Here is a 12,812-nt window from a genome sequence, read left to right as displayed (position 1 = left end):
GCACGTTAGAAGCCGTCGGACTGGTTGGTGAGATGTATATGTGGGTGCGCAACTACTTACAGAGGAGACCATTCTACGTGCACACAGAAAATGGCCCGACGTCCGAGCATTACGGTAGCCGAGGAGTCCCTCAAGGAGGAGTGCTTAGCTCAACTCTTTTCAATCTCACCCTCAGTGGATTAGTTTACAACCTGCCAAGCACCGTACGACTTTCCATCTATGCGGACGACATCTGCATTTGGGCATCAGGTGTGACACGACTTCAGCTTCGTGCTCGGCTTCAGAAGGCAGCCACAATGACATCTTGCTACCTTCGTTCGTTAACCTCCCTACCTTTACTTTATCATTTTCTTTTGCTACCTTCGTGAACAAGGACTTGAAATTTCATGCGGAAAGTGCGCAATGGTGGCATTCACGAGGAAGCCAATGTCTGGTTACGGCGTATCTATTAACAGACAACTTATACCATACAGCAGATGTCACAGATTCTTGGGAGTCGTAATTGACAGATTCCTGCCTTGGACTCCGCACATCAATTACGTGAAAAAGCGGCTGACTACTATCTGTCACCTGTTCAGGTTCCTTGCAGGAAAAAGTTGGGGAGTATCTATACACGCTATGTTACAGCTGTACATGGCGTTGTTCGTTGGATTCCTGCGATACAGCCTGCCTGCAATATCCAACACCTGCAAGACTAACCTGCGTACGATTCAGAGTATTCAAGCCCAAGCCCTTAAGATATGTCTTGGCTTACCACGCAGTGCATCAACGGCTGAAACCATTGCCCTTGCGGAGGATTAACCAATCACGACGCACTTTACCGTTGAGACAATGCTTATGCATCTCAGGCATTATGCTAGGACCCCTTCCCACCACTTGGCGAGCCCCACTGCTGCAAGGCCCTGCTCTACATTTAGTGGCATTGTCAGTGCACATCGTGCGTCGTTTACTTCAGGGTACGCACCTGCGGCCAAGCCAGCGCTTCCTCCGTGGTGTTTGAGCCGTCCACAAGTACATATCATGATTCCGGGACTACAGAAGAAGACAGATCTACCGGCCCCTGCTCTAGAACAGTTGAGCTTAGTTCTTCTGCATGAAAAGTACAGTAACCACGTGCACATCTATACCGATGGATCGACTACGTCGTGCAGTTCTTCTGGTGCCGTGGTTATACCAACGCGAGGAATGACACTGCGGTTCAAGACATCGCATGTCACGACCTCGACGGCGGCAGAACTAACGGCCCTGCGTCGAGCACTGGAATTCATTGATTCTGAAAGACCTAGAAAATGGGCTGTGTTCTGCGATTCAAAACCGGCATTACAGTGCACGCAGTCAGTTCTCCGACACGGATGTCATGACCAACTGACATACGAAGTCGTGAAACTTTACCATGATGTCCAACAAAAAGGTCACGAGGTCGTTTTTCAATGGGTGCCTGATCATTGTGGCATCAGTGGCAGTGATTCTGCCGATAACGCTGCTCGCACAGCACATCAAGAAGAACACAGCGTTCCTATTCCACTTTCGAGGACTGACGCTGCAAGGCAGCTTAGACACCTGGCACGCAGTCTCACACTGACCGAGTGGAACTCGCCAAACTTACGACTTATGCGACTGCATCGACTAAACCCCTCCCCGCCACTCCAACCTCCACTCGGACTTCCTCGACGTGAAGCTACGCTTCTCTGTCGCCTTTGGTTAGGAGTTGCCTACACAAAGGCATGCTCTACATTAATTGGAGTGACTGACAGTGGAGCATGCGAGGTCTGTGGCACGGAAGAAAACATCGACCACGTGCTGTGCCATTGTCCACGATACACCCCTGAGAGACAAGAACTTGCCAAAGCTTTTCAAAAACTGGACAATCGGCCACTTTCTGTGCAAGTGCTGCTGGAACACCGTCCCCATCACCCGTCGGCTCGTAAAGCGGTGAAGGCGCTTTTGTGTTTCTTAAGGACGACGGGTTTGTCGACCATCTGTGACTTTTAATGCAATTTCTGTAAGAACACACGCGTCAGCGAACTCGCCGCAATTTCCTTCTTTCCTTCCCTCCTCTCTCTCCCTGTGATCTTTGTTTTCCTCTTTCCCATTCCCCCGGTGTAGGGTAGCCAACCGGACGTTATCCTGGTTAACCTCCCTGCCTTCTACTTTTCTCTTCCCTCCTCCAAGTGGTACAGACTTGCGCCTGCACATTTTCTAATTTGATCACCCTACTTAGTTTTCTGCTGTCCACGACCCTTCTCTTGGCGCCCGTTCTGTAACTCTAATGGTCCACCGGATATCCACCCTATACGTAACATGACCTACCCAGCTCCATTATTTCTCTTAATGTCAAGTTCAATATCAGCTATCCCCGTTTGCTCTCTAATCTACACCACCAAACATTTTATTGCGATAGCTAATGTAGGGACACTCAAGGCGCATTTTCGCCATTGTCGTTGTCATGGTGTGATGTTCCATGTAAAGTCGAAGGGCGATAACGCGGGCGCAGCATGCTGTAGGGACGAGTGAAATCTCGCGAGGGGAGCTGACGATCGCGGCTCCATATCGCGCGTGCAAGGGAGGAAAGTGGGACGAAAGCGCACCGTCTTCTATCGCGCTCTGATCGCTGCTGCTGCTACACTTTCTCACGCCAGAGTCTTGATGGTGAGTGTCAGCGGTCATCGAGAGTGATGTGCTCATGCTTGCCTGTGTGCACTGACACTGTGGTTGGTTATTTAGATGTTAAGCAAACGTTTGCAAGCTTCTATCGCTGTTAAAGCTGCTATCATGATTTCGTATAGCTGTCTACGCATTTGCTATCCAATCGATGGTTCGCCTTTCGGGTGAAACTGCAACTTCTTCTTGCCATTATTTTTGTTCACGAGCTTCTTTGTTAACCTCCAAGTTTCTGCCCCATATGTTGGCACCGGTAGAATGCAATGACTATCCACTTTTCTTTTCAACGACAGTGGTAAGCTCCCGGTCAGGATTTAGTAGTTCCTGTTGTATGCGCTGCAACACATTTCTATTCTTCTATAACTTTCCTTCTCATGATCAGGGTCGCCTGTGAGTAATTGGGCTAGATAAACCTACTACTATGCAGACTGTAGAAGCTGACTGACGATCCTTATTTTTTTTTTTCTTTTGACAGGCTATTGAGCATTATCTTTTTATTCTGCGTATTAATCTGATATCACACTCTTACGCTCTCGCGGTTAAGGTCCTTGATCATTTGTTGCAATTCGTCCCCAGTGTTGTCAAACAGGACAATGTCATCTGCAACCAAAGGTTTCTGAGATTTTCGCCGTTGACCCTCACTCCTAAATCTTCCCAGTCTAAGCTTGAATAAATGTTCTAAACGTGCAGTGAATAGCATTTGACAGGTTGTGTTTTCTTGCCTGACCCCTTTCTTGATAGGTAACTTTCTACTTTTCTTGCGGACAACCAAGGTATCGGTGTAATCCTAGTAGATTTTTCCAAAGATATTCACGTATGCATCTTGAAGTCCTTAATTACGAAATGCCTCTATGCGTTTCGCTATGTCTACTAAATAAGATGCCCTTTCATAATCTATGAAAGCCGTATAACAATGTTGATTGTTCGCCGCGGATTTCTCCCCTAGGTGATTGATAATACGGAGGAAGGAGGAGGAGTAGAAACAGACGGAAAGACAGGAAGGTTAGCCAAAATACGGATGTAATCTATTGTAGAGTACCCTTTACTGAAACTTGCATGTTCTCTTGGTTGATTGAAGTCAAGTGTTGCCCTGAGTCTATTGAAAAAGACCTCGATCAATATTTTATGCTGCACTGAAAGCAAGCTAATCGGCCTATATTTCTTCAATTCTTAAGCGTTTCGCTTCGTCTGAATTACAATGTTGGCTTTCTTTCAGCGCTCGAGTACACTTGATGTGGTGAGGCATTGAGGATGAAGATCCGCTAGCTTTTTAAGTAGAATGGACCCTCCATCCTCGATTGAATCATCTTTTGTTCCATCCTTCCATTCCTTCTGCCGCTTTTGCATGCCTGATATATTTTAGCTGTAGCATATAGACGACTTAGTCCACTGGATATGCGCCCACTAGACCACTTGCTGCTAGCTGCTCTCTTGCCCAGCAGATTTCTCTCACTGTGTATGCGGCTCTAAGTATGCGCCCATTCAATGGCCGATCTCCCAGAACAGACGCGCCGATGTCATAAGGGGTTATGAAGTCTTAAACGTATTTAGATATGCTTCGTGCTTATATACATCAATTTCGTCCTTGTGGCGCAAACAGCTAATAGCTACAGGCTACGAGGCGGTGCTCGTGTCGCGCGCTACTGCTGCTACGTCACTAACTTAAGCAGGCTTTGCGTCGTATAGAGAGAGAGAGAGAGCAAATGATAAAGGAAAGGTAGGGAGGTTAACCAGGACTGAGCCCGGTTGGCTACCCTACACTGGGGAAAGGGAAAAGGGGACGGAAAGATTAAAAGAAGAAGAGAAAGTCTACTGGGTATATCGTTCGGTCACTCCGTCCGGATCACAGACGCTGACTCAATCCAGTAGCCTTCAAATATCGCAGCAGAGCTTTTGTGGCCTTTTGTAGCTGCGATATGCGAGGCCATGGTCCCAAGATCTTCTTCAAGGTGAACGGTGTTCTATATATCTAGCTGATTGAGAGCTGTGCAGAGGTCATGTCTTTCGTTTTGAAAAGATGGGCAGTAGCACAATAGATGTTCTATAGTTTCCTCGGCACTGCAGGCATTACAGTCGGCGCTATCAGTCATTCCAATCAAAAACGTATATGCATTGGTGAATGCGACGCCCAAGCGTAAGCGGCACAGCATTGTTTCTTCATTTCGCAGAAGCCCTGGTAACAGCCGCAGTTGCATAGAGGGGTCGAGGGAATGCAATCGTTTTTGGGTGAATTCAGGTGTGTGCCACTTCTCTAATGTCATGCGCGTCGTATAGATTCCAACATTGCGTTTGGTGCGGCTGTATTTTACCTATGAACTGCTTTCTTAAACGGTATTCTGAGATGGAGATGTTTTGCAACGGCGTTGAAGGCAGCATGCAGATAATTCTGTCTGACCTCCCAAGTCATTTCCCTGTACATTTCGCGTTCTGAACAACGCTTGGCGCTTACTTTATCCGCTCTGAATTACACTGACATAGCGTCACCGTCAACGCATAACACGTATCCATTTCCCGTTCTTCAGCCGCGTAAGGCTCACAATAAATGAGCTCATATTTTGTAATTCTGTATAGCATAGGTAAAAAAGGCTAAGCATTCCGTTCTTCGGCTCTCTAGCATGACTTCCCTCAATAAAAAAATGAAAAGGAAAAGCAGAGTGAATAAAATAAATATTTATGCAACGACTCACAAGCGTTGATACAGGAGAAGCGATTACGATCGTTGTTGCGGGTCAAAGTTAACATTAGGAGAAGGACAGAATACGCTAGTTGTCTGTTATGTAGGGAGATTTGTCGCTCTGGATAAGATGGATTTCGAAAACCGAAATACTGTCCGTAATTTCTGACTCATTGCAGAATTGCCGTCCGCCGGACGTGAACAAGAATTAGAACTGATAGGCCTGACATATTCATGCGCGCCGGCGTGCCTCCTCTTAGTATGTTAATGGTGCGTTCTTTTAATCACGTGCCCTAAGGCGTGGCATCAACAAAAAGGGATACTATTTTGCTGAGTTGGAAGATCTTTCCCTGACCACGACTTCACTGCTACCAATCACTGAGGCCGGTAAGTGAATGTGCAGCCCATCCCAGTCGTCTCAGAACACGAAGTAGATGTGCTCGTGATGCTACTGAATGGTCCCCTCCGAAAAAAAAAAAACAACAGGGTGTCGGAAAGAAATGTTTGTCGTTATGGTTTTAGCTTCCTTCAACTGAAACATGTTCTTTATGGGTTCTGCTCCGGAACAAAGAAAAAAAATTATCCGTAGCGGTTCATAACTGTTTTGGATCGCATTCAAAATTTTCGAAGCAATGACACGACAAAAACGAAGTATTTATTTTTTCCAATAAGTTAATTAGGGGTTCTGAGATAGTGTTCAGTACCTTTAGTCTAGGCACAGCGCATTATATTAGCAGCAACTCGTCATCTAGCGTTCTCGACGAAATGCGGGGCCGCTGTTCTGATAAACCGAACCTAAACGGCCATAAACGAACGATAAAGCTTCGGCAACAGAGCGTTGTTCCCGCAGAAAACGAAACGATCAGCTCTTCAGCGCAAACGTCCTGGGTTCTGCTACGCTGCCGATCTGCTAGTGCACCGAGCGGCAGGTTTCGATTAATGGAAGCGCTTGACCGCCTATCGCTTGCACTATCCCTGCCTGAGATACGCACTAATGCGGACGTTGTCTGTAGTCGGTTGTTTCAGATTGCCGACTTTACCCTTGAGCTGAATACTGATAAAAAATATTTTGGTTTCATTCAGAAACAAAATAATAAATAACGTTTCGGTTACGTTTTCGTTTCGGTCAAAAATAGTTTCCTTTCTTTCGTTTTTCGTTTTTGTTTTCGTTCCGTTCCGACACACTGAGAAAAAAAGAAGGTGTTTGCAGGACGGGCCTTGTGGGAAGAGACATTTCTGCAAGGCTTAGTGGCGCAGAGCTAAGCTGTCCAAACGAGGTCAACGTAATGTTCCAAGTCTAACGTCAGCTGTCCGCCGGTCGCGAATAACTCTTGACTTCGTCCTTCTGGACGCACCGCGAGAGAACGATTTCGAACAAGCTTAACGGAATCGCCACACTATGGTGCGCGCATAGAATACAAACAAAGATAATTGCCTTCGAGTAGCGATCTGCAGTAAAAGTCAAGGCGGTAATTTACAATCAGCCGGTCGTCACTCCGTTGCGAGATAACTCGCAGCGTTTGCTCTGTGCAGATAAAGTAGCAATCAATTACGAGCCGCCCCCTGAAACGTAGCATCGGGCACCATAGTCTGGAACTCGTGCATATAGGTAGCGCCGAAGCGGGAGAACGTGTGTGTGCACTAATGCCCATTATGGCTTGGCGGCAGTAAATTCCGTTGGCTATTGCGAAGCCCCTGCCTGCTGAGGGACGATAAATTATCTGTTACATACCGTGCGGCACCTCGCAAGACGCGTTGATTTAGCCGCTGCTGAAACGCCTGCTAGCTCAGTTCACGAATATCCTTGACGCTTCTGTGGAATGTCCTGGCGCAGCGTGGGGTCGTTACAGCTTTGAGCGAAAAGGCACCTTGCGCAGCTCGAAAATATAAGACAGAGTAAAGAGCATACAAGCGCACTCCTGTGTTTTAACGCGTTCATTTACGGGCATGAACTTTCAACTTTACGTGGAATGAAGTTTGATGACCAAGGTTCTGCATGTCTTCGGTGGCTACTTTCATCGCTGTCATTTTTTGTCAGTGTCACAGCACTCTGCGTGGCTGCTATGATTGACAGTAATCGAAGTCACTAACTTATTGTGCTTTCACCGAAATGCAGCTTTTCAACACAGTGTGCAACAAGCGAAACTACTCGCAAGCGGTTGAAATAGACGTGCAGTTTTAGAAACATGGGGGTAATTAATGCACAATAGCTTCAAAGAGCTAGCGTACATAATTGGCCGAAACATATATGCAAGTTCACGTTTCATGGTTTGGGCACACGTGCATGTACGATATAAAAGCATCAATGAAACCATGATCGACTTCTTTGTTAGCTTCTACGCTTATAATCCTCACGTGTAAATTTAAATCATTGCAAAACATGTCGAGACATCAACACGAAAGCGGCTGGTCCCACACGAAACTATCGATGTCGATATTCTCTGCTGTCAGCATGTCATAAAGTTGTGGTTTTAGAGACTAAAATAAAAATTTTATCATAAAAACGTACACGCACAATATGTCTTATATAAGAGATAATCATTGGCCATCATGTGGGATCCTGTATAAAAATCGTATGTTTCCGTATAAACTCATGTGATGAAATGGCAAATTAGGGCTGTCGCACGCGTGAGTTTCTTTTAAAAGGGTTTACCTCAATGAAACAGTACTTTTAGACCACACACGGTGTGCTGTGAGACAAACGTATATTTTTTTCAAACAGTAAGTAAAGGCGCTAATAGGCAAGTTTCAATTTGCCAAAGTACGCTGAGCGCATTTTCATTGTAAGGGACGTAATGACTATTTACGTGCGTGTTCCTTGATCGCCGTGGCGCATATTGTTTTCAAGACAGCTCTCACTGCAATTGGCTAATGAGCTGGCGCGGAAAAATACCTTCTCATCTCTCATGCGCTGTGCACGAAGACGAGCCATGTATATAATACCAATTTTAGCCTAACGTTCTTGGGCTGCACCACAGGCCACGAGAAACGTTTCGGTAGTAGCACTTCGAATAATATTGAACACTGAAAACAGCTTTACGCTGTTCACAGCAAGGCAGGTATTCGTTTCTCGCGTGTTCTCTTGTTCAGTGAGCGCCTGATCGCTTCCTATATAGGTACACGCTGGCGCTCTATGGCCGTTGTAGCCATTGCGCAATAAAACTCTATTAAAATAAGTACACGTGTCTTCAATAGCGGCACATTGGTGACTTTGCGTTCTGGCAACCATTCCGTTCTTTTCTCTAAGGTCCTTACATTGTGCGCTATAGTGCTTTTCAATGACTGAAGCAGGCGCCGCACTGCCAAAGGGACAGCAGTGTCCACACCGCACAACTAAAGGAAGATGGAACCCGCCAAGCCACGCCTTGCAGTGACAGTGCGAGTACTGGTGGCTCTTTTTCTATGAGTATCTGCTTCGCCTGATATTTAACATATTGTATCGTTCTGCAGCGCAGAAAGGAAATGAGAGAACGATTATGTTAGCTAGAGGGTGGTTCTAACCTTTCGAAGGCATGGATGCAATTTGCTCCACCATAGCAACGGTTGTAACGCATGCCTGGCTCCACATTCAATACAGTCAAACTTGGCGTGAGTAGAACCCTTGTAACTAGCTCTGCCAAATGTGACATAGAAGAAGACTAGACGAAAAGAAGGTAGGATACTCTTGATCCACGTAGTCCACACTTACCCACACTTAGCCGCCCAAGCTAACTGCGTTAGGCTTGCACTCAGCGAAGCAGTTTTCGCCATTTTGACAAAAGAAGTGAGAATGTACTTCGTCCATGGACGTGTAGGGGAATTTACGAAAACGGTTGAAAAGGGGCCAATCATATACACTTCGCAAATTACACGTGATAACTCGCTTCGTACTAGGGCAAACCCTGCCGATCACATCACCGTTTCGAACCAATCTGTGACTTCCATACGCCTCAATAGGCGTGATTAAACGTTTCTTCGTTACATTCACTAGAAAAAGTAGCTTACACAAGACACTATTATTTTAAAATTTATTTGTTTGGCACGGTATTGCGTCCCACCTGGCATATTGACGAAAGCTTATACTGCTTAATGTTTATTTTCACACGCCTTAAAAATCACGAGGGTTTGCTTGCCGCATCTACGGCGCCCTATTTCTTTTAGGCTTACACCGTTTATTTAACTAGGAGAATGCACAGCGGTTCAGGGTGCGAGCCTGCATAGGCTTAAGCTGTTACCAGCGATTGCTACGGCTGAGCGTCCCTATCTCCCAGAAATCAGTATCGCATAAATGTCTCTCACTCTAACCCATCCAGGAGCAACATTATTACCTTCACCCTTTTAACTCTAACAAGCATACACGTCCATATTTTAGAGCCTGAATAAGGGGCGAAACGGAGGAAAAGTTCTCAAATACAGCGGATGCAGAAAGAAAAAGGGAAAAGAAAAACAAACGAGATGGCCGGGACAGAATGGCGTGAGAATCCCTGTCGATACGCACGCAGCTTGCCTTTTTGCCGGCGAAGCGCCAGGCGGAAAAGCCCCAGCCGTGCGGATGTACTCGCCCCCGCCGATCTTGTCCAGGCCTCGGGGAGACCCCGAGCCGTGCGACGAGGCAGGCACTCCTCGCAGTGCGTAGGGAAGCACGAGCTCGCGCAGGAGCTCGGCGTCGTCGGCCGAACGCAGCAGCTCGCCGCCGCTGATTTTGTCGAGCCGCCGGCGGCCGCCCAAACCGCGGATGTACTCGCCGCCGCTCAACTTGTCCAGCGTGCGAGCTCCCTTGGACGAAGACGACGCAGGAGCCGAGACGCCTCCTGGCCCCTCACCACGCACCTCCTGTAAAACAAAAAAACAAACAAAATGTGTTGCATGAGCTCGAAAACGACGTTTCCAGCTTTGCTCGCGCGTTTTTCTGTTGCACTCTTTGCAATGAGAATATCCACAGTGTCGTATACCCTACAGAATATGCCAATTGGCACGTAAAGAATGGCCCTGCATTGGGGTAGCTCAGTTATAACAAACTGAAGGAAATATCAGAAGTCGTTTAATTTCGTGCCCTGTTTCATTGAGATGTATGTCTGCATTAAAAATACCTAATAGGTTAGCTAAATTCTGGGGTATTACACGCCAAAAATTACGGTTTAATTATGAGATGCACCGCAAAAGAGTTGGGGGTGGGGGGGGGGGGTGACTCTGACATATTTTTTACCGTCTGGGCTTCGTTAACGTGCTCGCCAACGCCTGCTGCACGAGCGCTTTTGCATTTCGGCTCCGTCTAAATGTGGCCGTCGCGGCAGGGAATTGGACCTGCTACTTCTTACATAGTGTGAAATGCCGCAGCCAGAGCATACCTATGAACCAAGAACGTATGTACTGGTTTTGTGTAGGGATCTATTTTGCTATTACATAGACTGGAAGTGTTCTCACTGGCGCTACTTTGCCGGTGAAAATTTCGTGCTAAACAGGCAACGTACTCGGCAAGAAACATGACGACCGCGTGCACAACCCAGGGAAAAGGCCAAGAAAGCTTCAGTTTCAAAAATGCTCGTCTGTTTAGGATCACACAGCTGTCTGAACACAGCCTTTTTTTTTTGCAGTATTTGGCGTTAGGTCAATCGCCAACCTATACATTTTTCAAGAAGAATGAAAGTAAGGGAAGCCTGCATAGCTGGCCTGCTTTCCTGGTGTATAGTGAGAAAGTACAGAGAAATTAGAGTAACTGTCTTGCTGAACAGTCAGATCTGGGAAGAAAAGAGCATAGAAGACGAGGAACAAAACAAGCCATAATGTGAAAAGAATCTCTCCGCACGAACATGATGAAGACGTCTAGCAACAATTACACTCTTTCACGGTCCGTTGGCTCTTAAAAATAAAATAATGAGTGCGTTAAAGCAACTAAAGTGAGCACAAATTTCAAGAAAATCAATAAAAAACACACGGGAACAGCCAACCCTTTTTCTTTCCATTCACAATGCTTGCAGACAGAGTGCGCTTGAATAATGGCAAAGAACGGACCGTGCAAGAAATCAATGGACCGGAGTATCAACCAGGCAGGCAATGTGACATATTTTCAACGTTCTGAAAAATATGAGAATGTGTCGAAGGTGATGAAGAAAATATTAGTCTCGTATAAAGGGCAGCAATGACGCTATGACAGATTATGCGAACAGAGTGTGGCTTTTACTGCGTCACTATTTGGCGCCTTCTTTTCCCGCCCGGTAATATTTTTCATTGATTTAGCGGCCGCCTCATTTTGCAAGTGAAAAAGCAGACGATTGGAAAACATTGTTAGAGAATTTCAGCTTGTCGGCAGCAAAAAAAAAAAAAAGAGGATCATAGCGACATTTCATGACGTAGAGGTTAACCACGGAAGAGACAAAGCTAACACTGTAGTGAACATGGTAGCAGTCATCTACATTATGCTACTTCAGTTCTGGCGTAAAGCGTCGGTATCGACAAGCATGTTAACGTGAAGCACGGTATGGTTTATTTTTCCTTCGGTGAGAGCACTGACGCAGTGCAAAAACGTTTAAGATGCATTGTGGTAGGACAGAGCGTCGCGGGATGCCGTTACCAGCGCTTCCACTGTTGTCCACGGTTCCAATAAGACGGTGTACCAGTAAGTAGCAAAAGACTGCGACAGGCTAAGGCTCTTTAAGAAAAATTATAATTTGCTCTCTATAACGTCCCGCTGATTCGCCTGAACGACGACATTACTGGAATATTTCGGGTTATTTTTCATATCGAGGGATTTTTGACGTTCATTCAAACTTTTATAAGACGGGCATGTTTGCATTGTGCCGGAGACCGAACAGAAAAATCGCGAAGGAAATAGAACCCACTACTTTTTACAGAGTAGCGTACGAGGACATGACCACTAGGCCACAGAGGCGGACAGGTGCCCAAATATTGATGCCATCTTTAATGCCATTGACTTAATCGTAAACATGCTTGCAGTATATTCTATTCAGTTAAGTGTAATCTACATATATATATAGATGGACTTGCTGAGAAAAATACAGTAACGTTAGCCAGGTCAATTTTTCCAAACTCCATGATTTGGTCTTTAACTCCCCATGGACGAAAGATCTCATTTTTCTTTGCCGTAAACAATGTGGAACATCCCTACAACCAATAGCTTGTCTCGAAGAAGTGGCCGCAAACAATGCAAGTACTTTCAGAACTCAGCATGCTTTCGTTCTTGTGCAGCAATATTGTTTTGCCAACCATGCACGCAGGTATTTCGGAGCAGTCAAACTCATGTTACAGACCGACTAGCCAGTGAACTATTTTGCCATACTAAATGCACAAACTGTTTCACTGGAGCATGAATCAGGGTTAAACTTGTGCAATGGTGCAGTGTACCAGGTACTTCTGTTTGCAAAGTAGGCATGAATGCCCGGCTTGCATGATATCATTCCTCAGAAAGAAAATCAAGATGTTGGCGTTCCAGGCCTCTTCCATCATAAAAGCCGGCTATCCCAAAAATCAGATTCGTTAC

General features: G+C 46.0%; 1 protein-coding gene across 2 annotated transcripts in view; it reads right to left on the bottom strand.

Annotated features, from left to right (window-relative positions):
- LOC126539210 (uncharacterized) overlaps nucleotides 1-12,812 on the bottom strand; it is a 215,220-nt gene that overhangs the window by 54,015 nt on the left and 148,393 nt on the right. The window contains exon 2 of one of the 2 annotated variants that reach the window (XM_055074783.1): nucleotides 9,822-10,147. In XM_055074783.1, coding sequence (XP_054930758.1) covers nucleotides 9,822-10,147 — 326 coding nt within the window. Of the gene's footprint in view, nucleotides 1-9,812; nucleotides 10,148-12,812 lie in introns of both variants that reach the window. The other variant, XM_050185963.2, reaches the window with a different exon arrangement.

This window comes from Dermacentor andersoni, chromosome 3, assembly GCF_023375885.2.
Source record: "Dermacentor andersoni chromosome 3, qqDerAnde1_hic_scaffold, whole genome shotgun sequence".
Classification (NCBI taxonomy): domain Eukaryota; kingdom Metazoa; phylum Arthropoda; class Arachnida; order Ixodida; family Ixodidae; genus Dermacentor; species Dermacentor andersoni.
Note: the sequence above shows the minus strand (reverse complement) of the source record. Positions and strands in the feature narration are given on the sequence as shown.